Source organism: Misgurnus anguillicaudatus, unplaced genomic scaffold (genome assembly GCF_027580225.2).
Source record: "Misgurnus anguillicaudatus unplaced genomic scaffold, ASM2758022v2 HiC_scaffold_31, whole genome shotgun sequence".
Taxonomy (NCBI): Eukaryota; Metazoa; Chordata; class Actinopteri; order Cypriniformes; family Cobitidae; genus Misgurnus; species Misgurnus anguillicaudatus.
The window spans coordinates 5,584,886-5,611,798 of record NW_027395281.1 but is presented as its reverse complement, the minus strand read 5'-3'; the positions used below and the strand labels follow the sequence as shown (position 1 = coordinate 5,611,798).

Below are 26,913 nucleotides of genomic sequence, written 5' to 3'. Positions count from 1 at the left end.
CAGAGTTAAGACATGGAGATCTTTATTTTCAGTTTATACTCCACCACACACGCACGCGCGCACACACACACAAGTTTAATGTAAACAATGCAGGCTGTAGTATAAAAGGTAGATTTCATCTGTTCTTCCAACTACTGTTTGTTTCCTTCAGTCAGATCTGTAAAGTTTCTGAGGGTGAAATACAACAGAAACAGACAAACATTCCCTTCAATATTACACACACACACACACACACACACACACACACACACACACTCGCAGTAAAACCATCACTCATTCATTATTCAATTGAAACAACAACTATGTTTGCGTGTCCTTTATACGTGTCGAGCTGTATTTTAAGGTAAATTAGTGTAAGGTCAGCAGCTGCCAGCGTGCATCCATTACCTCTTAGCGCGGACGAAGTACAAGGCATTGGTTTTGGGATAATATTTCACATTTTGCTTTTTGTCCATCAAGCCACCAAAGATAATGAGCTCTCCTCTGCCCTGAACCACCGTGTGCAGACTGGTCTCCGGGGGCCCAGTGACGGCACCGGGTGCTCCGCCACTTCCGTATACCTTCCACGACACCACGCCGTCCGACTTGGCACGAGAAATGTCCAGCAGGTACATCTGCATGGGTTTGCAGTTAAGCGACTGGTAGAGAGGCTTGCCCACGTTCAAGCTCTGGGGCGGATGGTGACCCAATCGGCGTGCGATCGGGGGGATGGCGTGCCCTTCCGCCGCCGCGGCCTGGGGTGGACTGGATGAGGGAGACGTCGAGGTCCCTGACTGCGACGGAGAGGAAGAGGACGGCAGTGACGAGGAGGCTTTGACGGCCTCCAGACCTCTGCGCAGAGCGGCGGGAGACACCGCGCCCGGTGGGGTGCGTGGCGAGACGGCCTGAGGCGGCGTGTGCAGCCCGTTGGAACTGGCCGGCTCGGCTGTCGGCGAACCTTCCCAGCCGTAGTCCGTAGGCATGTGAGGGTGCGGTCGGGCGGGCGGAGATGGCGCCTGTACAGGGCTGGTGCGGGGGGAGGGCGAGGAGCCGTTGAGCAGCGGGGGACTGTCGGGCCCCCGCGAGGGCGACTGCTGCTGCGATGACGATGGGCTACCGTCTCGCGCCCTGGCTGACGCTCTGGGCCGCAGGGTTCCCCACCGGCCGTTCACGCAGGGCGCCTCCTCGACCGCACCCAGAACCGCACCCGCGGCTCCGCTGCGCACCGGCGACTGAGAGCGCAGAGAGGGTGGGTCAGGACCCAGCGGAGCAGGCGTAGAGCTGATAGGAGATGGGCGAGAGTTGAGACTCGGGCTGAGAGGAGCGCGACCCGACGGCGCCTGAGAGAAAACCACCACACATTGACCCACCTGCAACATTAGAAGCAGACATATCAACACATACAGTATGTTAGACAGGATCCTGCCGTGATCAGTGTGAATCTGAATTGAAAGCGAATAAAAATGAAAGCCAAGTGCCTTTATAAACATTGACCATGAATATCTCGGAGTGTTTCTGGGTATGGTGTGTATAATTCAACTTAAAGAAGGCATTAAAACACATTCACACTGTGTACTGAAACACACACTCACCTTGCAGGCTGGGTGACACCACAGCTCCGGCGCTCCATGATCCTCATTTTCCACTCGCAGTTGCTCCCACGTCCAGGTTGGGCCGCTCATGTGCAGCAGCCAGGCGTCCTTCAGTAACTGCACACACAGATGAACCGCTTTACCACAGTCCAGTGTTTTACTCAGAACAAACAAGAACAAATACTCACGGCGTTTGGACCTCCGCAGCCTCCCAGGATGAGCAGCGTGTCACCGTCTATCACGATCTGAGGACGAATCGGACACTTCAGATGAGTTTAAGAGCAGATTGAACACATTACCCGTGATTTAAGGAAGTTATGGTTACCTGAGACTGGCCGCCCCGCGGATGAGGAGACGCACCGCTGATGGTGGGTTTGGACCAAGACCACTGCTCCAGATCGAGAACCCACACCTCATTACTCCTGACAGAGACAATAGCAGAACATGCATACATTTACCCCAAAATTAAATTTAGTATAACAAACACTTTTCATATGGATGAGGGGTTGCAAAGGGGCAGAAAGTTTCCAGTAAATTTCTGGAAACTTTCCATGGGAACTTAATCTGGGGAATTTTGGAAATATTCCAAATTGGAATCCTACATAAATAAACATTTTGTTTGGTCATAAGCGGACATGCATGCAAGGTAATACAAATGTGAAGAATCCTGATCATTATGTCTGGATTTATTTTATCAAAAATCCTAACCCTATATCCATATATTCTCGTTAACCCCCATATATTTTTGTTAACTCGCATATATTCCCGTTAACTTTCATGGAAAGTTTCCAGCCTTAAAAATTCACAGAATTTTGCAACCCTATCAGGGGGGAACTCATTCAACCACTCTGACCAGTGAGATCATAGCTAGAAGAAGTAAAGCAAGTTTCTCTAATATACGTACATCTGCCGAGCACCCAGAGATCCTCCGAACACGACCATATTACTGCCAATGACAGAAGAGGAGTGACCTGCCATGGGCGGCGGCCCCTGAGTCGTTACTATGCAGTTCCACCTGTAAAGATGATAAAGAGGTTCTGAGCAGGAGCTGTCACAATGAAATCTTTACATGAATACACGGTTTCTGTCTTACCAGTTTTTAGAGGGCGAGTACGTGTGGATCTCATCGAAGAACCTCTCAGGCTGATGAAGAGGATACGGACTGGGCCGCGTCCATCCGCCAAACAGTACCAGCAGATCTTTATACATGACCAGCGTGGCTCCGGCTTTAGGTGACGGGTATGAACCTGCACACAACACACGCTAGCGTCACTTAGCAGAAGATCACGAGTTGTTAGCGTGTGATAAAGCAGAGATCCAGTGTTGATACAGACCTGACGCTAGCGGTCGGATCCACTCTTTACTGTTGAGGTCTAAACGCCACAGGTCATTAAAGGCAGCGTTGCAGCTGCTCTGTGTGCAGCCGCCGAATACATACATGGACTGATTGGAGTCATAATAACATGCACCTGAAATAAAGACAAACAACATTCAAATGATATCATGCTATGATAAAATCACTTAATAACTTTGTCATTGTTATATCTCATCTTCTGTCCATTAAACCCAGTATCTTATACACAGTACTGTACGTGAAGACACCATGTAAAGTTATTTACATGAGCAAACTCCACCCACATGAATGACATCACCAAAAATTATATGCATTAAACGTAAAGCAATTGTGTGTTTGTGTGTGTACTAACTGTGTGAGAAACGTTGTGTTATTGGTGTTCCAGGATAAGGATAAGTTCGGCTTTCCCACTGGATGTTCCCGTCCTGAACGGCTCGCAGGAAGCCGTGATAACACTGATATGCCACACCTGAGAGACAAACAGACAGACAGACATGTCTTTGAAGGGCCATTGAGGGATAATAAACAGACGGGAGGGGGGTAGTTAACGCCCCAGTGTTAAACAAAAACCCATGACACACTCAGAGCCTTTTTACACCTGGTGTTAAGATGCATTTCAAATGAGTGGACAGGTGAGACACATGGCTGTTTACACATAGCAGTAAAATGTGTCTCCTGGCTGCGACCACTGGACAAGATGCATCAAAGCCACCTTCCCATCTGCTGCACTAACACAAGCCGCTTAAAGAGGAAACAAAACAGCTGAAAACATTAAACTAAAACTAACTAACCAGTTGTGATCTCAAGATGGCTCTGGTTTATTAGTAGTACACATACTTTATATTTTATATCAGTGACAAATAAATGAAGGTGATTTGAAGCAGCGCTTGACCTTTGATGAGGCGATACCACTGTTTGCACACCAGGGCGGCGGTCTTGTGCTCCTGGTATGGAGACAGGAAGGACAGGATGTATTCCAGCACCTCCTCTGGCAGCTCTCTCATGCTGTGACTGCTCACTGTCAGTCTGTCTGCGTCCTCCGTCTTCATGTCCACCGTCTGCTGACCGCCCTCCTCTGTATCCATGGCAACAAAGCAGCTGTCTTCACCATCTAAGCAGCGAGACATGATGCTGTCTATCTGTAGATCTGATGACAAACAAAACTTTACTTGAAAGACTTTATTTTACTGCCAGATGAGAAAACACGTGATAAACTCAATTATTTTAATACTTATAAAAAGGTTTATGTTGATAAAGACAAACAGAGAGATGTTGATGTATGTTGGTTATAAAATTTAAAGTTACTATATTTTAATTTGATTGTACAAACTTTAAGAATGATTATACTGCATTTCTTATATTGCATTTTGCTATAATACTGCACAGCCCTAACACAAAGGGCGGCATAACGATTAATCGCTATTTTACATCATATGTGTGTGTGTACTGGGTATAATAATTATGTATAAAAAAATACACGCGCATGTAAATATTTAAGAAGTATTTACATACATTTTATATTTGCATATAATTTATATTATATATAAATATTTAATTGATTTTTTTTCCATTAAATTATACATGCATGTGTGTGTGTGTTTATAAATACAGAATTATTATACACAGTACACACACACACATATATATGATGTAAACTAAAACTTTTATTCGGCAAACGATTAGTCGCGATTAATCGTTTTGCAGACCTAAATCTAATACATATCAAACACAGACAGCACGCCCTTAAATCACACTTTACATTTTCTACTTATACCTAAAAATAACAACATTAGTTTATAGTTATCTTAAAGTGAAGCTATGATTTTAATGATGAGTGTTCCTGTAACTCAGCTGGTAGATTATTGTGTTAAAGATCTTGAGTTTGATTGACAGTGAATACACATAATGAGAAATATACACGTAGAGCTTGAATGCATTTTTAATCACATATAATAAACTGTCAAAGCCATAAAGTAAAGTTTTTTATATATCTGAGACTATTTCTTGATCACTCACTAATCATTTAAATGTGATCATTCAGAGATGATGAAGCTCAAGTGTGTGTTTTGATATTAAAGCAAAGATATATATAACTCTGACTTTCGTGTTAGTTTATTGCTTTAATTGTTGTGTTGTTAAAGCGGAAGCATTACAATAAAATCAATCAACACATAGTGTAGATATAAAACCCTTCTCAATCACAACATAAAACATGTAACACATCTCTATTATTGATCATGTTAAACACCAAACACACAGTGTGAGGTAAATCTGACTTTATAATATATTGAATGGCGCTATTCTTCATCAACAGTGATCTTTACTACAGTAAATAAACAACACAAGAGTCATTTTACTATAGTAAAGATAGATGTAGTGCTATGTGAAGTGTAAATGTGTATTATTTGATGTCAGTCATGTGTATAAACTGATGCCTGTGTGTTATTAGCAGTCCGCTAACAGCCGGTTTATACACACAGATATTCATGTTGTTTATTAAATGTGTGCAGTGAGACAGATTCTCATATACTCACGCGCGTGTCTCTCTCTCTTAATCTGTCTGTCTGTCTGTGTGTCGTTTCTTCAGATTATCTGATGCTGTTTGTGTTTCTCTTTATCAGCTTCTCTCACGAATCTTCACACACCAAACATCCGCCATCTTCCATTTGCTTGGGAGCGCGCACGCAGACACAGTACCTGAGTCTCGGAACGCGCACGCACATACGCGAGCACGCAGGGCGTACTGCACGAGGGGGCGCGCCCTAACAAAATCGAAGTAACTTCTTACTTTATACATTCACGTATTTAAGTAAAAGTGAGTTACGTTACTTCATGTTTAATATGTTTAACTGCTGAATAAAATGTCTGAATTAAAATGGATGTCCTTAAGTGTGCGTGCACAGACACACGACGAGTGTTAGCCTATTTATCTGTTATTATACACTGGCAAAAAGTGTTTTTTTTCCCCCATTAGTACGATTATTTAATTCCTAAACTTTTTATTATCAACATGATTTTTGTTTTTTTTTATTTTAATGCTTGTTTTGTCTGAATTAAAATAATGTTTTAAATGATAATCCAGGCCTCTTGAAAGTTTGTTGATGCATCATAGTGGCCTCGGCTTTCTGTTTCTGAAACACTTCTCTATTTTTAATGCCTGTTTTCTCACTGCGTCGACGTTTTTGAAGATTATAATTGGGCAGCAACAGTAAATTAATCCTCTCAGATCTGTCTGTTCACTTCTATCTGCTTAAGTTGGCAGAATGTTTAATATTAATTATTGACACATTACACGTACATTTCTATTCAAATAAACGATGCTCTCTAACAGTCGTTTTGTGTTTATTATAGTTTGTGTTTACGTTTGCAGTGTTGTCGAATAAGGGGACTTTTATTCTGTGTGGTGTGCAGGCAGGCGGAAGTACAGTGCAGTGTTGTGTCGGTAACGATGGCGGATAGTAACGCGCTGTATGAGTCGGTGTTGTGTGTGAAGCCTGAGGTTCACGTTTACCGGATTCCGCCAAGAGCCTCGAACCGCGGATACCGGTGAGACCCGAACCGACCCGCCCCGCACTTTAAACTGAGAGACCAACACAACATTGATGAGGACGTATAATAACTCACTCATATCTCACACAGATTATTTAATGACTTCATTTTATTATCCGATTGATTCATAACGAGTCGAGTTGAAATAAATGATCGGCTTCAGTGATCGATCTTTGGTCGTGTGACGCGTCGCCTCAGTTCAGCTGATGTCAGCACAAACAGCAGATGGCTGATGAATAATAAACATCATCGCTTACATTTACTCAACCCGATAGTCACGTGAACGTGTTTGTTTAATGTGGAATTATGATATAACAGCACAACATATATCATATGTGCATATCGCGGTGAATTGCGATAACCGCCGGGATTGTTGTTTTAAAGCTACGTATAGTCAAAGTTTTCTGTCGGTGCTGAAAGTGTAGCTTAACTGTCACACAAATGTTAGTGCCTTGTTTTGTTTTTAATACCGTGCAGCGCTACTTTGATGTGCATGTTTGTTTGTTTGTGTTGTAAATGTTACTGTGACGTTTGTGTGTTTGTGTTGTAAATGTTACTGTGCTGTATGTGCTTTAGGGCAGCTGACTGGAAGCTGGATGAACCGGCGTGGAGTGGACGCATGAAAATTACAGCGAAAGGAAACATCGCCTTTATTAAACTCGAAGACAAAAACACAGGTGGGCAGCAGCTACACAAATCTCAACTTCTTACACACTTTACATGACTAAATCAATTTTGTTTTTATGGGATTCGGAGGAAACAAGTCCTAGATAAACTTCTGATGGTAATTTGTTGGGCTGCAACTAACGGTTTTATTTTTTTACATATCGATTAATCGGGTGATTATTCTTTCTTTTGAGTTTGAGGTTTATTTCTATTTTTATAAAAACTCAAAAGCAATTAAATAAATACAAACTCACTTATATTTAAAGGAATAGTCTGTCCTTTTTCCATATTAAACTATGTTATTACCTTAACTAAGAAGAGTTGATACCTCTATCATTTTAGTGCGTGCACGTAAGCAATGTGGCGCACAGCGACACTTTGATAGCATATAGCTTAGCCCCATTTATTCAATGGTACCAGTCAGAGATAAAGTTAGAAGTGACCAAACACATCAACGTTTTTCCTATTTAAAACGAGTAGTTATACGAGCAAGTATGGTGGTACAAAATAAAACGTAGCACTTTTCTAAGCGGATTTAAAAGAGGAACTATATTGTATGGCCTCTCATTATGAGAGGGAGAAGGGGAGCGGATTTTTCAGTCGAAGTACTCCCAAAAGTGCTATATAAGTGCAAACGTGTGTTTTCTCAATGAATACATTTTAATGAAATCCCAACACATCCAAAAGCCAGGGGGCGCTCTCGTGCAAAACACCCTTTGTGCCACAGAAGAAGTAGCATTACAAACACTATTTCAGGAAATGTCTACAGGAACATCACTGTTCTTCAAATCTTTTCAGGTATTTTCATGATGATAAAGAATATTTTGAGTGATTTTGTTTAACGAGTGTTGGTTTTTTAAATGCACGTTATAAACGACTCCTACTGACCAAATGCCGTAGTACACGCACAAGCTGTGCATGAAACACATAATCGCAGCATTGCGATTCAGAATCGATTTCAGGCATTTTTAATGGGACACACGATTAATCGTTACAGCCCTACTTGCGTATGAAGAAAACGGGCCTGACTTGAATTTCATTATAAATTTCATCGATTAGTTGTTGCAGCGCTAGTAATTTGTGCGATGATATTGTGTCACAAATAAAAGTGTTGTTTTTCTGTTGTTGTTTTTTTCAGGCGAGTTGTTTGCTCAGGCAGCTGTAGATCAGTATCCAGGCATAGCTGTTGAATCTGTCACTGACTCCAGCCGATACTTTGTTATCCGAATCGAAGATGGAAATGGTCATTAATAATATTTTTCCTTTTTGACTGTTAAACGTGTATGCTCACATTAAATATCACACTGATGTTCTTCGTGGTCATCTTGAATTTATTTCAGGACGTCACGCGTTTATTGGTGTCGGTTTCGCTGATCGTGGCGATTCGTTCGATTTCAATGTTGCACTACAAGACCATTTCAAGTGAGTCATTTATTGATGATGTTTAGTTACTCTTTGTTTTGACCTTTGACCTGCTGCATCAGGCATTAAGATGATGGTTTCTGTGTTCTCACACAGGTGGGTGAAACAGGAAAGTGAACTTGCCAAACAGGAAGCCAATCCGGTTGTAGGCCCAAAACTGGACTTGGGCTTCAAAGAGGGTCAGACCATCAAAATCAACATTGGGGTACGAGAAGATTCTGGATGTGCTGTGTAGATGATGTGTGCTAATCCAAACAGACAGACAGACAGACAGGTGTTAATTCTTGTCTCACTTTCTCAGAATATTAAGAAGAAAGACTCCGGTGGTGCAGGGAAGTCACGAGGGGTGGGCGGCGGTCTGCTTCCTCCTCCTCCTGGTGTAAAGGGCGGCTCTTTCCTCCCTCCACCTGCATTTTCCCAGACGACACCTGTCACTCAGCACACCACGCCTGTCAATCAGCCAAGCACAGGTGCAGAATTAAATACTTACCTGCATCATCTTACAACATCATCCAGAAGTTTATAGTAGAATAACAACAGTAGTGAGAGAAGAGGATACTATCACATCACAATGAACACAGCCTCTCTCTCTCTCTCTCTCTCTCTCTCTCTCTCTCTCTCTCTCTCTCTCTCTCTCTCTGTCTCTCTCTCTCTCTCTCTCTCTCTCTCTCTCTCTCTCTCTCTCTCTCTCTCTCTCAGTGGAGGCGTGGCTAATGTTAATTTCTCTTTCCATTCAGGATTGCTGTTGGATTATGGAGTCTCCGCCCCTGTCAGTGCTCCACCCTCTCAGGACATGTGGGGGGATTTCACTGCTGCAGGCTCTGGGTCAGTATAAATTCTGTCTGTCTGTCTGTCTGTCTCTCTTTCTGTCTGTTGGCATCTGTCTCACTCACTCGCTGGTTTATGTTCCTCAGATCAACTCAGGACTCGGGCCGGTCAGAATGGGTGCAGTTCTGATCATCTGATTGTGTTTGTAAAAGGAAGGGGAGGAGCCTTGATCATGAGTGACATCAGTGATCTGTGATGACGCTGTTTCTTACGTTGATGTTTTCTATGCAATCGTGTGGCTGCGGTCGCAGGATGGAGTCTCTACAGCTGATATCTGCTGCATTCCAGCGTGTGTTTAAAACATGTATCTCATTAGTTATACACACACAGACACACCGACACTATTTTCTGCCTGTTGGGCTTTAGTTTGTTTTCTTTTTTTGCTGTTTATGTCATTAATAATAATCATCTCAGTCAGGTTGTCTCATGTGATCAGTATCATGTTTTATGTCTTGTTTACCTTTCTTGTTTCTTTAGCCTGATGATGTTTGATGACTTTTACTTTGCTTTAGGTTCTCAGAATCATTTATGTAAATACAAGAGAGATTATTTCAGTTCTGACTTGTATTTACTCTATGTCAAAATCAGGATTTCAAGAGCTTATTTTATATTTGTTTATAAGCAGATGAAATTTCACCCTACATATATGTACATTTATATAGAGAACTAACACCAGACTTTTATTGGATGGCTTTTCCAGGTGATTTTAATCTTCAAGTGCCTTCATGAAACACCTGTAGAATGTATCATTTTATATGGGAATAAACTTTTTCCTAATAGACATGCGTGTCTTTACTTTGTGTGATTTATTTGGAAGTGAGCTGAATGAAACAAAGCTTTCCTCAGTAAATATGTTTTCTGTTATGGGTTGTTTGGGTCAGTCATTATAAAAACAATGAAGACTTATAATCTCATCATCATACGTTTGTGTGTGTTTGTGTGTATGTATGTGCTGATTGTTTCCATGGTTGTGTTGTGTTGTAGTTTCAGGTGTGTAGAGAGAACTGATTTGTCTGGTGAGTATAAATTCAAGGTGTTGTCTTTTAATATTATTATGTATATAATATGATTAAATTATAGCAGTTATGTAGCATTGGTATTGAGTACAGTACACCCATGATTATATCGTGGTGTTTTGGTTTTAACTGTAATAATTTCTCTAAGGGTAGAGTCGGATGCTTGTATATTTAGCGAGCTCAATCATTTCACTTCCCACACGTGATCACATCAGTTACAGTCTGACTCTGTACATGTGTCTGATAATGAATGATGTGAATCAGATCTGCAGTGATTTTTAGTGTTTTCAGGTCTTTTATGCGCGTGGGAAGTGAACGTGACCCCGGAAAGAGTCTCACACTGAAGCTCATGCATCCACACAAACGCATCTGCACTTTATCGTTAACTAACTGTGAATTAATAGCGATTATTACGGTAAGTTGCCGCGTGATTTAAGGACGCGTTCGCTGTGTGTGTATCGTTATGTTAATGTGATGAACGAGTGAAAACGATTCATTGAATCGATCATTGAAAACGAGTCATTGTGATTGTGTGTGCTGATTATCCAACTGTATAAAGTGTCGCGTTATTGTAGCGGATCTGTTGTTTTGTGTTAAGGGAGAGTTTATGTTTTTTGGTGGCGTTTTAAATCTATAACTAATCTGCGTGTTAACATAACGTTTGGACGCTCACAAACAAAACAACACAAATATCACGACATACTTAATCTGACCACGATAATAATTCAACACTGATTTATAATATACGGTCTTTAATCTGAGTTTAAATAGTAACCTGACAATATAATCGCGGTGTTATTATGAGGAAGTTTGACTTTGCTGAACTTTAAACACATATTGTTCACAATGGAAGGATCTGGTAGCTTTATTTTCTGACTGTAAATTTTATTTTAATGCAGTAAAAGAGGAAACTGATGGATGTTTCTAGTTCCTGTGAGATTGTATTATTGTTGCAGTTATTGTAATTTGCCACATGAGGGCGCGCGCACACATCACTTTTTTACAACATTATTCAACTATATTATTAAATAAATATAACAACTAAAATTTAAATCACGCTATTATAGTTTTATTACGGCATTAATACATTTTTTAAAATAAATAATAATTTCTGTAACGCGTCTGACTCGTGTCTGTAGTTGTGGTCTGTTGTCATGGTGATAAGGGCCGTTCAATCTGAAGGCTGCAGCCTCCGGAGGTCACATATGCAGGCTGCACACGTCATCAAGCCTGGTGTATTTAAGCTAACGGAGCATTACATTAGAAAATCATAAGACTATTACATCAACTTACGATTAACTAAATATAATAGTTAACTTTATAATGGTTAATATTCTGAAATAAAACAGTCTTGATGACGTGTACAGCCTGGAAATACGACCTTCGGAGGCTGCAGCCTTCAGATTGAGAAACGGCCAAGGTGGTTAGTCCAGATAACACTAAAATGTTCAATGATGAAAAAACTAAAATACAAACTTATTCATCGTGACAAATAAGATTCATAACACACATAAAATACTAGTTAAGTCTACAAGATAAATTTAAGAGTGTTTTTAATTGTTACGTTTGATTAATTTAATGGTGTGGTTTATTGTTGAATCTGCTGTGACGCTCCTGTAAAAATAAATCTCATTCAATCTTATTATCCTCCTCTCTCTTTCTCTCTCTTTCTCTTTTTATCTCTCTCTCTCTCTCCCTAACTCTCAATGTATCTCTCTCTCCCTCCCTCACTCGCAGTCTCTCTCTCTCTCTTTCAGTCTCAGTTGTGTGTGTGTCAGTGTTCGTGTCGGTTCACTGTAACAGGATTGTCTTGCTCGGGTTCACGTGTTTCATCTCAGATTGATAGTTCTGCAGTAATTGAGTTTTATTAGATGTTTGTTAAATAATTATAATATTTGAAGTGTATTTTGAGTAATGAGCGCTTGTGAAAACTCAAGTGAGTCGAGACTGGAGTCCGTCATTCAGGTGAACTTTATTTATATTCATTCATTTGACGCGTGGAAATCTAAATGCTCATTGTGTTTGTCTTTTATATGTTTCATTTGTTGAGTTTTGCTTGCTTGTTGTGTGTTGTACAGACACTGCAGGTGTGTGTTCTGATCTGATCTAAATATACAACAGATCTCCACTGCGACCATCTGTTACAGACACACACTCTTATAAGATCATCACAAAGCATAGTCAGACTGTATTGAAGTGTCTGTTGTGTGTATTGTTTGTGTTAAGAGGTTGGAGGAAAGCGTTCTGTCTGAGGAGAAGTGGCTGACGGTTCAAGGATCTTCTCCAGATCATCCAGTGACCGGTTTACCGGCCCGTGTACGAGAGATTGTCTCCAGAAACCTCAGTGACACCAGTAAGACTCTCTCTCACACACACACACACACATACACACAAACCCACCATGACTCTTGAGATTGAGATGTGTGTCTGTCAGGTGCAGGTATGTCATCGGTTCTGTCAGTCCAGGAGGAGAACCGGGTTCTTCAGTCAGAACTGAGTCGTGTGGAGGATCTTCTGGCCCAAAGTCGAGCAGAGCGAGATGAACTGGCCATCAAATATACTGCCATCAGTGAGAGGGTGAGAACATCTCAAACTAATAAAATAATATGGAAATGATTCTTGATAAGAAGTGAGGTCTTCTACACACAATCATTTATTGTCAACAGATTGAACACAGTGATTTATGAGTAGTAATAGAGTATATACTGTGTGTGTTTGTGTGTGTGTGTGTGTGTGTGTGTGTGTTTGTGTGTGTGTGTGTGTGTGTGTGTGTGTGTGTGTGTGTGTGTGTGTGTGTGTGTGTGTAAGGTCTCTCTCTGGATTCTCTTTTGTCTGTATCACAGTAAGGTTGACTCGTCTCCGTGGTAACGAGGAGTGGAATGAAGTGAAGTGTGGTGTTGTTGTCATGGCGACTGTAAACACTCAGTGATGGAGGGAGGGGGGTGATCGTAAAGGACCCTCAGGATCTGTGTGTGTGTTTAATCCACAGATGATGAATGTGTTTAAGGGTTTATTCTTACAGGCATATCACAGGGCAGCTCACAGGGGTCCTGACTGCTCAATCACTTCTCATACAGTTTATGTGTTTCCTTGTGTTTTAAAATAAACTTTTTTTATAAAGTTTTATAAAGATAAAATATAAATGGTGCTTGTGCAAAACTCACCACCTCCTGTATGATGTTTTAGGGTATTGTTATGTAATCAATATGGTTTCCTTTGTGGTTTATTATGTGTATTATGTGTGGTGTTGGGGGTGGTTGCTATGCTAGCTGGTTGTTTTTTGGCCTAAAGCAGTGGTTCTCAAACTTTTTCAGTGTACATTGCATTCCTTTGTGACCCCCCAAAGAAAATTATGAGACAAAACTTAAAAATTGAATGAAACTAAACCTATTAAATGGCACAATGTACTGCTGTTGGTTGGCCTTATTGTCTGAGGTTTAATTACCGTACTTTCCAGACTATAAGTCGCTCTGGAGTATAAGCCGCATCTTTCAAAAATGCGTTAGAAAAGAAATAACATATATAAGTCACAGTAGACTATACGTCACGTTTATTAAGAAAATTATTTCACAAAATCCAAGCCGAAGAACAGACATTTAATTTGAAAAGCAAATTATTCAACTAAACAATAGCAGACAGAACAGCAGGCTGAATAGATGTCTGTAGGTTAAAGTAATATTATCAGTTAGCATACAGAACTTACCTGGAAGGTTGAATCCAAAGAAGCTACTAGTCGGTAATGTTGTCTCTTGCCTCATAAATGTCAAAATTAATTCATACTGACTGGGGCTGGGCACTGGCAAGGGCCTCACAATACGATACGTATCGCGATACATGAGTCGTGATCCAATGTATCAACGATACAATACAATGCGTTGCATGTTGCGATATATTGCGGTACTTTTCCCCAAAACTGTAAAAAATAGAGCTGAAATTGATTTCAAAACTTTTTTTAAAGCCAAAATGCTTCCACACGTCCGCTTTGAAAGCTGCAGGTGTTTTTAAATTTTCTGCCATTTTCTCACTCCCATTAATTTCTGAGACATTGGCCGAATGGCCGTATATGACAGACAACTGGACAGCGACAACTACAGCAGCGGTGGAGGAAGGTCATTTGACGCGCACACAAAGGGATTGGATGGGGTTTTTTGGAATATCGATTGTAGAGATCGAAATATCGATACACTATCGTGGAAAAATGTATCACGATAGTTAGCTGTATCGATATTTTTGCACAGCCCTAATACTGACTTACTAGGCGTACCTGACTATAAGACACAGCACCAGCCAAGTTATGAAAAAAAACACGTCTTATAGACCAAAAAATACGGTACACAGAATTTATGATAAAGTATTTTATAAAATGTCATAAAACTGTCCCCCGACAAAATCTTGCAGCCCCCAGTTTGAGAACCACTGGCCTACAGAAACCATGCTTAAGTTTCTACTATATTATTAAGTCACTGAGAAGTCTTAAAACAAGTTCCTTACATTAACAAGACGAAGCACAATTTGAAGAACAGTATTTCATGTAAAATGTGCAGGACAGTGATGTCAGAATCAGCATTTGTGTGTGTGATGAATGTGCAGTTGGAGCAGGCGTTGTGTTTGGAGGGAGGGGACGAGGGGAGGGACTCACCTGAGTCTCGTAGCTTTGCGCAGCAGAATGTAGATCTGCGCAGACGCTTGGATGAGGAGCAGGCGGCTTATAAACGCAAACTCACAGCGTATCAGGAGGGACAGCAGAGACAAGCACAGCTCGTACAGAAACTACAGGCCAAGGTACAACATACACTGTTACACACACACACACACACACATGAATGTGTATATAAGAAACACAATGTAAACAATGTATTTACGTGTGGTCTCTGTGTGCGCAGGTTCTGCAGTATAAGAAGAAGTGTGGAGATCTTGAACAGACACTGCTGGAGAAATCAACTGAACTGGACAAACACAAACTTAATGTCAGTACACACATTATCACTTCTTCTTATCTTAACACTGCGTTGTGTTGCATGTGCGAGGTAATGATTTGCATCACTTTAGGGTCGGTGTGATTTTAACGGTCATCGCAGAGATGAAGATGAACCCAGCAGTGATTTTGAGAGCGCCCTCATCCGTCTGGAGGAGGAACAGCAGAGGTTTGATAAGTGTGAGTGTGTGATAAACGTGTAGTGGTGCGTTGTAAGTGTCTGATAAGCGTGTCTGCGTCTGCGCAGGAGCAGCGGTCTGTCTGCAGTCAACGCCATGCTGCGAGAGCAGCTGGAACAGGCCGGATTGGCCAACGAGGCGCTCAGTCAGGACATCCGCAGACTTACTGCTGATTGGACTAAAGCCAGGGAAGAGCTTGAGCAGAGGGAATCTGATTGGAGGAGAGAAGAGGAGGTGGGTGTGGGTCGTGACTGAGCGAGATGATCTGATTCGCAGCTTTTTCCTTTTGTAATATTTGTGTTTGTTCAGTCTTTCCACAGTTATTTCAGCAGCGAGCACAGTCGTCTGTTGGCGCTCTGGAGGCAGGTGGTCGGCTTCCGCAGATACGCGTGTGAGCTCAAGAGTGCCACAGAGAGGTCAGACCGCGACACTACAACAAAAACATAAACATGCAGACGTGCTGCTCAAGAAGTTTTTAAACGCTAAGCGTTCTCTCTGTCTATCAGGGATCTGTCAGACATGCGTAATGAGCTGGCGTGCGCGGGTCAGAGCGTGCAGCTGCAGTGTATGAGCGCGCGTGCAGCGCTGCGCAGCCGTGAGGACGGGTCGACGCTGGTTCTGGAAAGAGAGACGGGTCACAGGCTTCAGCTGGAGCAGCAGCTGAGAGAGACACTGACTGAGATGATGTCCATACAGGCCAAGAGTGATTCTGATAGAACTGAGCTCAACACACGGTCTGTGATCAAACACCTTCAATATGGACTTATGTCTGAAGTTTGAAGTTAAAGTGTTGTTGATGTTTGTGCTTCAGGCTTGCAGACGCGGTGAGGGAGGTGGAGCGACTCAAAGCTCAAATAGACGACAGAGAACAAAAAATCACAACTCTCAGCAGTGAACTACAGGTACTTACCAGGTTACTTTTTTACTTTATTGTTATTCTTCACTAGTTAGTAAGCACAATGATCACGGTGTTTGTAGGTTCAGAGCAGTCATGAGGAATCAGAAGTAAATATACTGATGACACAGACAGCAGCGCTGCAGAACACACTCCGACACGTCACACAGGTAATACACACAAACACGCCGTTCAGTGACGTCTCGTCTGATATGTGATGCGTGTGTTGATGAATGTGTGGTGTGCGTTTATTGTAGCTGCTGTTTTCTGACTGTGACCGTCTGGATGGAGACACTGAAGAAGCTATCCTGCCTCTACTGCGTTCTTCATCACCTAGCCGCTCCTCGTCATCACCGCACATCATCCCTGACACCTGTCTGTCTGCTCTACGCTCAGCAGTGACCAACAGACAACTCCAGCTACAGGTACAGACAGACAGATAAACCCACCACAGACATCTGTCTTCCCTCAATCATCTCATACTATGTGTGCGTGTAGGAGCTGCGAGAGCGTCTGCAGTCTGCGCAGTCATCAGTCCAGCAGCTGCGCAGGCAGCTGGGAGAGGCGGAGTCCGGCCGACGGGATGCAGAGCTGCGTATGCAGGGGCTCCAGGCAGAGAGAGACGAGGCCCATAGAGAGAGAGAGACAACTGTGAGAGAGAGAGACAGGCTTAAAAAGGAGAGAGACACGCTGAGCAGGTCATATCACACCTAATCAAATGGCTTTGGATGTTTAATGGCAAAACCTAAATGAAACTCTGTGCTTCTGTTTCTCAGTGTGAAAGAGAGCGTGGATAAAGCGGCGCAGGCGGCACAGATGCAGGTGCAGCTACTGCAGCTGGAGTGCGACAAGCTGCAGCTGGCTGTAACGTCTGCGCAGAGAGAGCGAGACCGTGAGAGAGAAGAGAAAAACGCTACCGTACTAGAGAGAGACCGAGCGAGAACAGAAATAGACAGAATGTGAGTCTCATATGAGGTTTTTATGTTAGCTTACGAAAAATGTAGCTGTGGTTGTAATGTTGATGTATTTGGTGTTCGTGTGTCAGTCAACAGCTGAGGGAGGAGTCAGAGACTCGCGCATCATCTCTACGTGTTGAACTGTGTGCAGTGAGAGAGTCTCTCCAGCAGGGGACGATAGAGAAACAGCTGATGGACACTGAGAACAAACAGCTGGCAGATGCACTGAACAGGGTCAGACTATCATTAGGGTGTAAAACAGATCCACTTTAATAAATATACTTCATGTTTCATACTGATGTAAACTCATTGTGTGTGTGTACAGTGTGAGTCGAGTCATGCCGAGATATCCCTGTTGCTCAGTAAACTTCAGTCTGAGGAGTCATCACTCAGAGATTCACTCGCTAAGATAAGCAACATTAATGAGAGTCTTGCACAGGACAAATCCGACCTCAACAGCATCATCATACAGGTAAACACACACATATTTAATATAAACGGCTCAAAGTTCTGCGTAGGTCCTGTGGTGTAACCTCGATGTGTCGGTTTTCATATATAGTTTCGTGTCGATGTGCAGTTACACATGCAGACCGCTAGTAGGCAGTATTCACATGTGTAACCCACAGCAGCAGTGCAACAGCCAAAGAAGAAGCAGCTTGGCCAGTAAACCCACAAATGAAGAAGCAGCAACAGCTTGTTGTGGATGATTTGAGAAGACCTCAAACTTGGCCCATGTTTGTTCTTACCGTCGCAAGCAGAAATGCCTATGAAGAAATGCGATGCAGATTTTTTTATCTGGGGTTCTAGTGGATCAATCACTGCACTTGCTGTCCGTAAGGAATGTACGCGTCAGGTGCACGTCAGGCTACGCAGAACTATGCACATCCAGCGCATAACCTATGGCATAGAATCTACATTAATTCCTTATATTAATATTGCATGTTGATTGACAGCTGGAAGAAGATAAGAATCTGTTAGCGTCTCAGCGAAGAGAAGCAGATCAAGAGAAATTGACCATCAGAGATGAGCTTGTCCGCTCCGAGCAGGACCGGTTGGAGCTGGAATCTGTCCGTCTTACTCTACACCAATCGCTGCAGGAGTCTGAGCTGGCAAGGGTGGGGCTGGAGGCGGAGCTTCAGTCGCTACGGGCAGACAGATCCAAATTACAAGACAAAATTACACAGGTGATTCTTTGTCTATCTGTCCATCTCCGTATGTCTCTTTTTTTAGTTTTCCTAATGAAACTATCTCTGATGTGCTGCTAAACAGCTGGTTGGTGAGTTGAGCAGTTTGGAGGCGGAGCTTGGCTCAATCCGTGGTGAAGGGGACCGTCAGAGCACCGCCCTTGAAGAAGCGGGGCGTGGGCGAGCGGAGCTAGCGCGAGAGAGGGCGGGGCTCTTGGTTCAGCTGACGGCATCAGAAAGAGAAAATGCCACGTTAACAGAAGAAATCGCTGCCTTTAGGTGACACTTATGCTGACACTAGATGCAGTCTTGTGATGGGGTGTTTGTACGGTGTTATATGTATAACTGTGTGTGTGTGTGTGTGTGTGTGTGTGTGTGTGTAGGTCAGAGAGGGAGGCTCTGGAGACGAGTCTGTTTGAGGTACAACAGCAGATGAATCAGATTGAGGCTCGACGAGAACATCTGGAGTCAGAGAACCAGCATCTGCGACTGCGCACCGACACCATGACAGGTACATGAGAGAGAGAGAGAGAGAGAGAGGTACATTGAATAGTATGTTACAGAAAGACAGATACGAGAGGTATGGATTTATAGTTACAGCTCAGATATGTTATTACTGTATGCATGTTTAAGACGTTTAGTTTATCTTTGTGGTGTTTGTGTGTTCAGCTGAGTTGAAGCGTTTGCGTGCTGATAGAGAGACAGTTTTGTCTCAGAGTGAGAGAGAGAAAGACATGCTGAGAGATGCACTCACGACCGCTCAACAAGAAGCACAACGATCTCTGCGCACCGCCCTGTCTGAACACAAGGAGGAGCTGGAGAGACTGACCAATCAGAAGGTCAGAAGCGGCATGTAGCGTATAATTCAGCTCATGAATATTGTTCAGGCTGTCAGTACAAACGGGTAATTTATGCACAAATGTGTGTTCATCTGTGAATCAAACAGGAGGCACTGCGTTGCAGTTTGGAGGCTGAACACGAGGTGGCGCTGCGACAGGTACGAGAACAACTGGAGGAGCAGATGAGCAAACTCGAAAAAGAACGAGATGAACTTCAGGAAGAGCTTCGGTCCCTGCAGCGAGACAGAAACCAGCGTCTACTGCAGGCAGAAACTGACAAACAGCAGGTAGGGTAGCATACAGACAGAAAACACATGACGTCACTTCTGTTGTAACCCATCTGATGCCCCATGCAGGCCCTGTCCATGAAGGAGGCCGAGAAGGCGGTACTCTCTGAGAAAGTGTGCTCCCTTCAGGCCGAGCTGAGTACTGCAGCGTTGGAACTGGACAGAGTGAATCGAGAGATGGTTCTTCTTAAAGACCAAGAGCGGGTGAGAATAACAAACACAAGGCTGCAGATCAGTTTGAGTCTAAATAGAGTCAATGAGGTTTTATTTTTCGGTTTCCAGGCTGCAGTCGCAGCTTTAAATGCAGAGCTGCAGGAACTGCGCAGTCACCTTGAGGACACAGTGAGTTTACATGGCCGTGAGCTGTGCCGACTGCAGGAGAACTGTGAGGACCAGCAGACCCGAGCAGACGCGGCACTCAGAGAGGTTTGTGTATAGAAGCACTAGCCGACGTATATTGAATATTTAATACATTTAAAGAACCGTTCTTCTCTTTTAGCTTGAGGAATGTCGCTTCCTGCTCTCGGCCAGCGAGGAGAGTCACGACACTGCAAAGCGAGAACTTTTGGAGATGGATAAACGTTTGTGCCAAATACGGGATATAGGGGAGGGGCACAGACGAGATGGGGCGGAGCTACGGCGGGCCATCAGTGATGTTACCAAAGAGAGGGACGCTATGAGCCAATCAAATAATCAGCTGAGAGAAGCACTGCGAGTGGCTGAGAGCGAGAGAATCAGGTAACAAACTCTCAGGTGCCTTTAGGTTCCAGTCCACGATGCACAATATATAATCCATGTACATCTGTCTGTCTAGTGTGAAGCGTGCGTGTGAGGAGAGCGAGCAGAAACTGTCATTGCTGGAGGAGACTTTGGCATCTGTGCAGAAAGAGGCATCAGATCTGCGCAGTTGTCTGCGTGAGGTGGAGAGATCCAGACTGGAGGCGCGCAGAGAGCTGCAGGAACTGCGCAGACAGGTCAGTGAGAAGGATTATGACCCGAGTGTCGTTGAGATGTGCGTGTGATGCGATGTAGCTGTGACTCTGCTGTGCTATCAGGTGAAAGTTCTGGATGCAGAGCGAGAGCAGACGGGAAAACAGATGGCCGAGCTGCAGACGCGTCTGTCTGGAGAAGATCAGAAAGACGAAGAGAGGGCGCGAGAACTGATCTCTCTTAAACAGAAACTCACAGACACAGAAACTACGAGAAATGCTCTTCAGAAAGAGGTGAGATGATGTGTGAGGTCATATGTATTTTATCACCGTTTGGTTTCATCGTTGTGTCTCATCCATGACTACTTTCTCTCTTCAGCTGTGTTCTCTGCAGAGGCGTCTGAGTGAAAGCGAATTGTGCTGGCGCAGTCGCGAGCGAGACTTGACGTCTCATCTACAGGAAGCTCGCGGCTGTGAGAAGAAGCTTCAGGACGAGGCTCGCAATCTCGCCACGCGTGCGCAAACAGCCTCCGATGCGTCCGTGCAGATGCAGCTGCAGCTGAGCGAGGCGGAGGGTCGTCTGGCCGCGACGGAGGCGGAGTTGTCGCGTGCCGAGGCCGCCCGCAGAGACCTGGAGTTTAGGCTGTGCAGTCTGCAGTCGGCGCTCACGCGTACACTGGGCATCGGGTCCGGTGGGCGGAGCGGCAGCAGAGGGCGGAGTCCGGCGGGCTCTTCCCCTTCCTCTATGATGTCTCTGTCTCGACATAGGAGTGTGTCTCCACTGCATTGCTCGCTATCACCACTCAAAGGTTAAGAGTTGATATATTTATTGAGGCCTTGTAAAGAAACACCTTTTAACGGGTCAGATTATTTAAATTCTCATGTATGTGTTCTCTTTCAGATGTGGCAGGTAATATAACTCCAGATAACACGGTAATTCTGCGGCCATTGTCTCCAGAAAGGACAGACGCTCCGCTGCCCGTCGCCCTGCCTGAGCTCGATCCTGAAACGCTTCGCAGTGGCCTTAGAGACTTCCTGCAAGAACTCAGAGAAGCTCAGAGAGAACGAGTAAACTTTACATCCACCACAGATGCTTTCATACCAGCAACTCTTAGTGCGCATTCATACCAGACACGAAAGAAGCGTATAAATAAGCATAGTTGGCCGCTTGAACATTTTGAGTTGATGATTTCGTCCTCCATTGTTGTTTCGTATTTCTGCCTCCGCTCGCTACATCGTAATCACGTCACTACTAGAGCAAGCTCCTGATTGGTTAACGTGGCCAAAGTTCAGATAACAAGTAAATAACTCGCGATTAACGCTTCATTCACGTCTGGTATGAACGCACCATTACATTGTATGCACTATTAAAATGATTGGGACACAGAGTTAAAGGGACTATGTCTTTTAGGATGAGGCACGGGGTCAGTTGGGCTCACTGCAGAGGGAATTAGAGGAAGTGACATCAGAGAGAGACTCCGCCCAACAACGTGTGCTTCAGCTACACAACACACTACAAGAGTGCCAAGAGGGTAAGACACTTTACACATATGCTATCAGACATGCGAACAGACACGTATGTTTATTGCGTATATGTGTTTAGATAAGCGTGCTGTGGATGGGAAACTGTCATCAGCTCAGGCTTTGCTGCATCAGCATGAAGAACAGCAGCGCAGAAGCGAGAGAGAAAGACGGGTTTTAAACGACAAAATTAAAGAGCTGGAGAGAGTCTTACTTAACGCTGACACTGAACGCAAGCGTGTGGAGGTCAGATATAACTCTAACACCACAATATAACTCATGTCATTACATCCGGAAAATCACCATAATAAATGAGCAACTTCGACCCCTGCAGGAGCAGTGCAGTAAGCGGCGAGCTGGAGAGGCACGATTGGAGGCGGAGCGTCATCGACTGCGTGAGGCTTTGGAGGCGGCTGAAGGGCACGGCACGCGGGTGGAGCTGGGGAGGCGGAGTTTGGAGGGAGAGCTGCAGAGACTGAGACTGAGTCTGGCCGAGAGAGAGACAGAGATTCAGTCTGCTAATGAACGACATGAGAACATTCTCAAACAGGTAAAACCTCATACCTCATTAATGATCCTTACAGTCGCCTCAAAATATAATCTACAACACCGTACTGACGTACGTCTGCGTGTCAGGTGGCGGAGGGTGAAGGACGTCTCTCGTCTCTTCAGAAAGAGGTTGACAGATTGACGCTCTTACTGTCTAAAGCTCAGGAGGCAGAGAGCGTTCAGAAAGAACGAGTGCTCGTCCTCTCCCAAAACCTGCAGGAAGCCACCGCAGCCCACAGCGCCACTCAAGGACGCCTTGCTGCGCTGCAGAAAACACTAGGACAGGCTGAGAATGAACGCAGACAGCTGCAGGTGAGGAGACAGACAGACAGACAGACAGACAGACAGACAAAGACAGTTCAGCAGAAGTAGTGATTGTTTCTCTGTGCGGTTTCTTTCAGGAGCGTGCAGATGAGCTCAGAGCATCCGTGTCTGAGAGCAAACGTAATAGCGCTGCTCTCATGGAGCGCATGCAGACGCTGCAGTCAGATCTGAGTCAAAGTCAGCTGCGCAGATCTGAACTAGAGACGGAGCTACGCAACACACAGGAGGTGAGAGAGCAAACTGAAGTGTAGCAAACTCTTGACGTAATATGTGCATTATACTTGACCAAATCTTTCACGTGGCAGACTCTGCGGCAGAAGTCCGACATCCTGGCCGAGACCCAGCGCAGTTTACAGGCTGCTCAGACGGACCGAGCGGCTTCAGAAGAGCGTCTGCGCAGCCTGCAGAGAGTCGTGGCGTTACTGGAGACAGAGAAGAGAGATGCAGAGAGACAGGCCGTCCGCTTGGAGAAAGACAAAAGCGCACTGAGAAACACTCTGGATAAGGTGACGCCTTAATCTGACAGTTTATTGTTCTGTTTGTGTACAGGAATCTGATCCAAACATGCAAAAGTTGACATAGTGATAGCCATAGCAGAGGTTTGGAAGCAATAATTAAACCAGTTTTTTGTTTTGACCAAAGTAGCAACCTGAAATGTATTCTCATCATTCAATGTGGTTGAACCAGCTTTGATAAAGGTGTCATGTGTCCGGTGTCACTACTTGAATTTCTCAGGAGTGAATTGAGTTTTGAAATGCAGTAAAGTGTGAATGATGAGTTTTGTGTAATTTTCTTCATCAGGTGGAACGACAGAAGCTAAAGACGGAGGAGAGCAGCATGCGTCTGTCTGCAGAGAAAGGACGACTGGATCGTTCGCTCAACAGCGCTGAACAAGAGCTTCAGGACGCACAGAGACAGATCGCACTGCTGCAGGTACTCACATTACAATCCAGTGCACATCAAAGTACCAATAATTAATAAATGAGCGTGTGTGATTGTGTTTTTATTGATGTGCATGTAAGGAAGAGTTGTTTGATGTCAAAGAGAAGATCACATGGTGTCTGGTGAGTAACAGAAGGATTGTGTATTGTGTATTACGTGTTTGGTAGCGCAGTGCCATCATGTACTGTAGGTGGTTGATATGATTTCTGCTGTTGCTATGGTTACAGTAGACACCTCCCTTACTTTTGCTTGTGTGTTTGATCAGTCTGAGACTGCGTCTGAAATCGCATAATGTTACAGTAGGTACTGAATTAGATAAAGTATCTACTCATCGACAGTTAAAACAGTAGTTACATAGTATGAATATGGATAATATGAATGAATTCGGACGTACGTCATCTATCATGTTGATACATCATCACGTGAATACGTCATCATTAGGGGTGTAACGACATTTCGCGAGACACACTATGATGCCTGTCCGATATTGATTCTGATATTATTCACGGCTATTTCATGTACTACGTCTGTTTGATCATTAGAAAGTCTTAATCGATCTGAAATCACTGTTAGTTTGAGTCGTTTATAATATGAATTTGAAAAAGCAACACTCGTCAAACATAATCATTGTACATATATTCTTTATTATTGTGAAAATACCTGAAATTGTTTGAAGAACAGCGATATAAATGTGTTTATATATTTCCTGGAGCTGCCTGTGTAATGGTTCTTCTTCTGTGGCGCATATTAAGTTTCTGCACGAGAGCGCCCTCTGGCTTTTGGATGTAGCGGCATTTTACCATAATTTATTGCGAAGCATAGCAAGCAGAATCGCACGATGTATCCTTACACCCCTAGTCGTCATTACATCATCAAGTTAGTCGTTAACTGGAATGACATTAAACTAGCGCAATTTTACCACAAGAGATACTCTTTTAATAGAGCCACGTTACCGGTTTTGGGCATTTTTGAATAAAAAAATGCCCCTCCGTCATCTTCTTCATTGGATAACTCCTCTCCCGGAGGCTCAGGGTCATCCGGGTACTGTTCGCCTACTGTTTTTCGAATACTAGGAATTCAGACATACTACTCACCTCACTATATAGTATGGAAGTAGGCGGTTTCAGATGCAGCCTGAGTCTGCTGGTAGAAATAAGACTGTGTATGTTAAATTTATTTGAGTTTGTTGTTTGTAGACAATCAAAGTCAGTTAGTGTTTGTTTAAAGTCTAATATTGATCTGACAAATTCAACAAACTTCTAAATTAAAGTGCTGATGTTTGTTACATCGGGGTGAATTACCCTTTAAACATTTTAACTTCTCAAAGGAAAGCCTTAACGGTTAACTAATTGTAATAATGATTTCCAGCGTCATTGATTTAGTTTTACAATTATTATAAGTCTAACAGTCTATTCTTGCAGTTAAATTTGCCTATCAAACCGTCAAGATCACACCAACCAGATGTTGTAAAACTACATATGTTTTGTATGTTTGTTTCAGGCTCAGCTGGGTGAACTGGAACAAAACCACATCGTAAGCGAGCAGTCGGCACGTCTGCGTGAGGACGCCCAGCGCGAGGCCGAGCGACTGCGCATCAGTCAGCGTGAGGCCGAGCGAGCACTGGCTGCCCGAGAGAGAGTTCACCGTCAGCGGATTAAAGGTCTGGAGGAACAGGTGTCCACGCTTAAAGAGCAGTTACAGCAGGAGATCCGACGAAGAACACCATTCACGTCATCTGCACCTACTCTGAGCTGATCCCAGAACTGCTTTAGACTCACCTGCAATGATGTCACCACCACGAGCACATCTTCGGTCCCAGAGATGATAAGACTTAACTCACACAAGTACACAGAGACATCACAATATAGATGGTTTCAACAGTGACAACATAAACAAACGGCTTTTGTGAAACAGACGTAACTTCCGGTAAACTAAAGATTAACAACAAGTAGATGACCTTAGTTCAAATAATAGCTTATGTGTATCAAAAACTACACTACAAAAACAAAACTACAGATCTGCTGCCAAACCTCCCTTCACATATTTTTGACGAGGTATTTGTTCCAGAGTTCAGTTTAGCCACTAGCCAGACCATTAAACAAACAGAAACCGGAAGTTTATTTGCATCCAGACAACCGTGACAACGCACACGCATCAGATGAAACCGTCTATATGGGTGTTTGTGTCTGTTCACCCTGCTGAAAAAACAGCATACCAGCAAGACCAGCATATGTTGTGTTTTGGTGCAGGTTTGCTGGTGACCCAGCATAATTCCCATGCTGGTTTTTTTCAGCAGGGTAAACCAGCATGGGAATTATGCTGGTCTATGCTGTTTTTTTCAGCAGGGAGGGTACCACTTATGTTTAGAGAAACTGACGTTTTACAGAATCAGAGTAGATGACAGGTGTCTGATTATGAATATTACTGTCTGATAATAAATGAAGAGCTCACATTCCTTAAACACTGACAAATAATGAAGAGAAATACTTGAATATGTTTACTGTAGTTTTTTAAGTTATGTGAAAACATGTTTGTATTCTTATCTGAAATACAATTGTTAACCTGTTTTATATTTGTAATTCATAATCGCTATATTGTCAATATTTTACCTCAGGTGATTTTTTTTTTAGAAATCATTATGATCAAATAAAACAGTGAGGTAAACTACATCTTCGTGCTCAATCGACTGTTCTGAATGCACAAATTTATAAACATGAAGGGTTTTATTACCTATAGGGTTTTCCGCTGTTGTGCTCCAGTTTCACAATGAGATTAATTTGTAGATGAAAACTGTTTAAATATCTTCTGTCAGAGTTCCCGCCCGCGTGCGTGACACTTGCAGCTCGTGAACGGCGCGAAGTTGTGACGTTTATTCAACCTTGACTAGGCTACTAGAATTTTATGTTATTAAAATAATTTTATTATGG

At 43.4% G+C, this 26,913-nt stretch overlaps 3 protein-coding genes across 6 annotated transcripts; 2 read left to right on the top strand and 1 right to left on the bottom strand.

Moving 5' to 3' along the window:
* Nucleotides 1-12,939, bottom strand: fbxo42 (F-box protein 42). 2 transcript variants are annotated; one of them, XM_055217354.2, is made up of 10 exons: nucleotides 12,807-12,939; nucleotides 3,818-4,072; nucleotides 3,278-3,394; nucleotides 2,906-3,040; nucleotides 2,665-2,818; nucleotides 2,476-2,586; nucleotides 1,897-1,993; nucleotides 1,760-1,816; nucleotides 1,572-1,688; nucleotides 1-1,349 (listed from the first exon to the last, which is right to left on the bottom strand). In XM_055217354.2, exons 1-10 carry the CDS (start codon nucleotides 12,853-12,855, stop codon nucleotides 384-386), a joined length of 2,058 nt encoding a protein of 685 aa, XP_055073329.2. In that variant the 5' UTR covers nucleotides 12,856-12,939; the 3' UTR covers nucleotides 1-383. The 2 variants fall into 2 exon arrangements, with proteins under 2 accessions (XP_055073329.2, XP_055073330.2); XM_055217355.2 differs by lacking the exon at nucleotides 12,807-12,939 and adding an exon at nucleotides 5,460-5,691.
* necap2 (NECAP endocytosis associated 2) lies at nucleotides 6,318-10,171 on the top strand. Of its 2 annotated transcripts, none has more exons than XM_055217359.2 (8): nucleotides 6,318-6,471; nucleotides 7,051-7,151; nucleotides 8,279-8,383; nucleotides 8,481-8,562; nucleotides 8,659-8,767; nucleotides 8,864-9,032; nucleotides 9,300-9,387; nucleotides 9,477-10,171. In XM_055217359.2, exons 1-8 carry the CDS (start codon nucleotides 6,374-6,376, stop codon nucleotides 9,517-9,519), a joined length of 795 nt encoding a protein of 264 aa, XP_055073334.1. In that variant the 5' UTR covers nucleotides 6,318-6,373; the 3' UTR covers nucleotides 9,520-10,171. The 2 variants fall into 2 exon arrangements, with proteins under 2 accessions (XP_055073334.1, XP_055073335.1); XM_055217360.2 differs by lacking the exon at nucleotides 6,318-6,471 and adding an exon at nucleotides 6,698-6,917.
* On the top strand, nucleotides 10,658-26,655 carry LOC129453234 (uncharacterized). Of its 2 annotated transcripts, none has more exons than XM_073865456.1 (37): nucleotides 10,658-10,821; nucleotides 12,633-12,759; nucleotides 12,841-12,983; nucleotides 14,997-15,188; nucleotides 15,290-15,373; nucleotides 15,456-15,550; nucleotides 15,629-15,794; nucleotides 15,870-15,976; nucleotides 16,067-16,294; nucleotides 16,372-16,462; nucleotides 16,539-16,625; nucleotides 16,713-16,880; nucleotides 16,954-17,153; nucleotides 17,232-17,414; nucleotides 17,501-17,645; nucleotides 17,737-17,883; nucleotides 18,365-18,595; nucleotides 18,681-18,874; nucleotides 18,979-19,106; nucleotides 19,265-19,434; nucleotides 19,542-19,721; nucleotides 19,791-19,925; nucleotides 20,004-20,147; nucleotides 20,221-20,459; nucleotides 20,536-20,695; nucleotides 20,777-20,944; nucleotides 21,030-21,459; nucleotides 21,552-21,718; nucleotides 22,062-22,182; nucleotides 22,254-22,417; nucleotides 22,506-22,721; nucleotides 22,808-23,032; nucleotides 23,122-23,271; nucleotides 23,350-23,550; nucleotides 23,846-23,977; nucleotides 24,067-24,108; nucleotides 25,487-26,655. In XM_073865456.1, the coding sequence occupies exons 1-37, from the start codon at nucleotides 10,705-10,707 to the stop codon at nucleotides 25,739-25,741; spliced, it is 6,132 nt and encodes a 2,043-aa protein (XP_073721557.1). In that variant the 5' UTR covers nucleotides 10,658-10,704; the 3' UTR covers nucleotides 25,742-26,655. The 2 variants fall into 2 exon arrangements, with proteins under 2 accessions (XP_073721557.1, XP_073721558.1); XM_073865457.1 differs by lacking the exon at nucleotides 10,658-10,821 and adding an exon at nucleotides 12,159-12,371.
* The last annotated feature ends 258 nt before the right edge of the window (nucleotides 26,656-26,913 follow it).

Bases quoted from the DNA above. Each gene is read 5' to 3' on its own strand.
- LOC129453234 (XM_073865456.1), top strand. From the start codon at position 10,705: ATGCGCGTGGGAAGTGAACGTGACCCCGGAAAGAGTCTCACACTGAAG. The intron at 12,984-14,996 runs GTGAGAACATCT...ATGAATGTGCAG, and splicing joins ATACTGCCATCAGTGAGAGG to TTGGAGCAGGCGTTGTGTTT. The intron at 16,626-16,712 runs GTAATACACACA...CGTTTATTGTAG, and splicing joins CACTCCGACACGTCACACAG to CTGCTGTTTTCTGACTGTGA.
- necap2 (XM_055217359.2), top strand. From the start codon at position 6,374: ATGGCGGATAGTAACGCGCTGTATGAGTCGGTGTTGTGTGTGAAGCCT. The intron at 7,152-8,278 runs GTGGGCAGCAGC...TGTTTTTTTCAG, and splicing joins ACTCGAAGACAAAAACACAG to GCGAGTTGTTTGCTCAGGCA. The intron at 8,563-8,658 runs GTGAGTCATTTA...GTTCTCACACAG, and splicing joins GCACTACAAGACCATTTCAA to GTGGGTGAAACAGGAAAGTG.
- fbxo42 (XM_055217354.2), bottom strand. From the start codon at position 12,855: ATGACATACCTGCACCTGACAGACACACATCTCAATCTCAAGAGTCAT. The intron at 3,041-3,277 runs GTTAGTACACAC...TCTTTATTTCAG, and splicing joins AACACAACGTTTCTCACACA to GTGCATGTTATTATGACTCC. The intron at 2,819-2,905 runs GTCTGTATCAAC...TGTTGTGTGCAG, and splicing joins GATCCGACCGCTAGCGTCAG to GTTCATACCCGTCACCTAAA.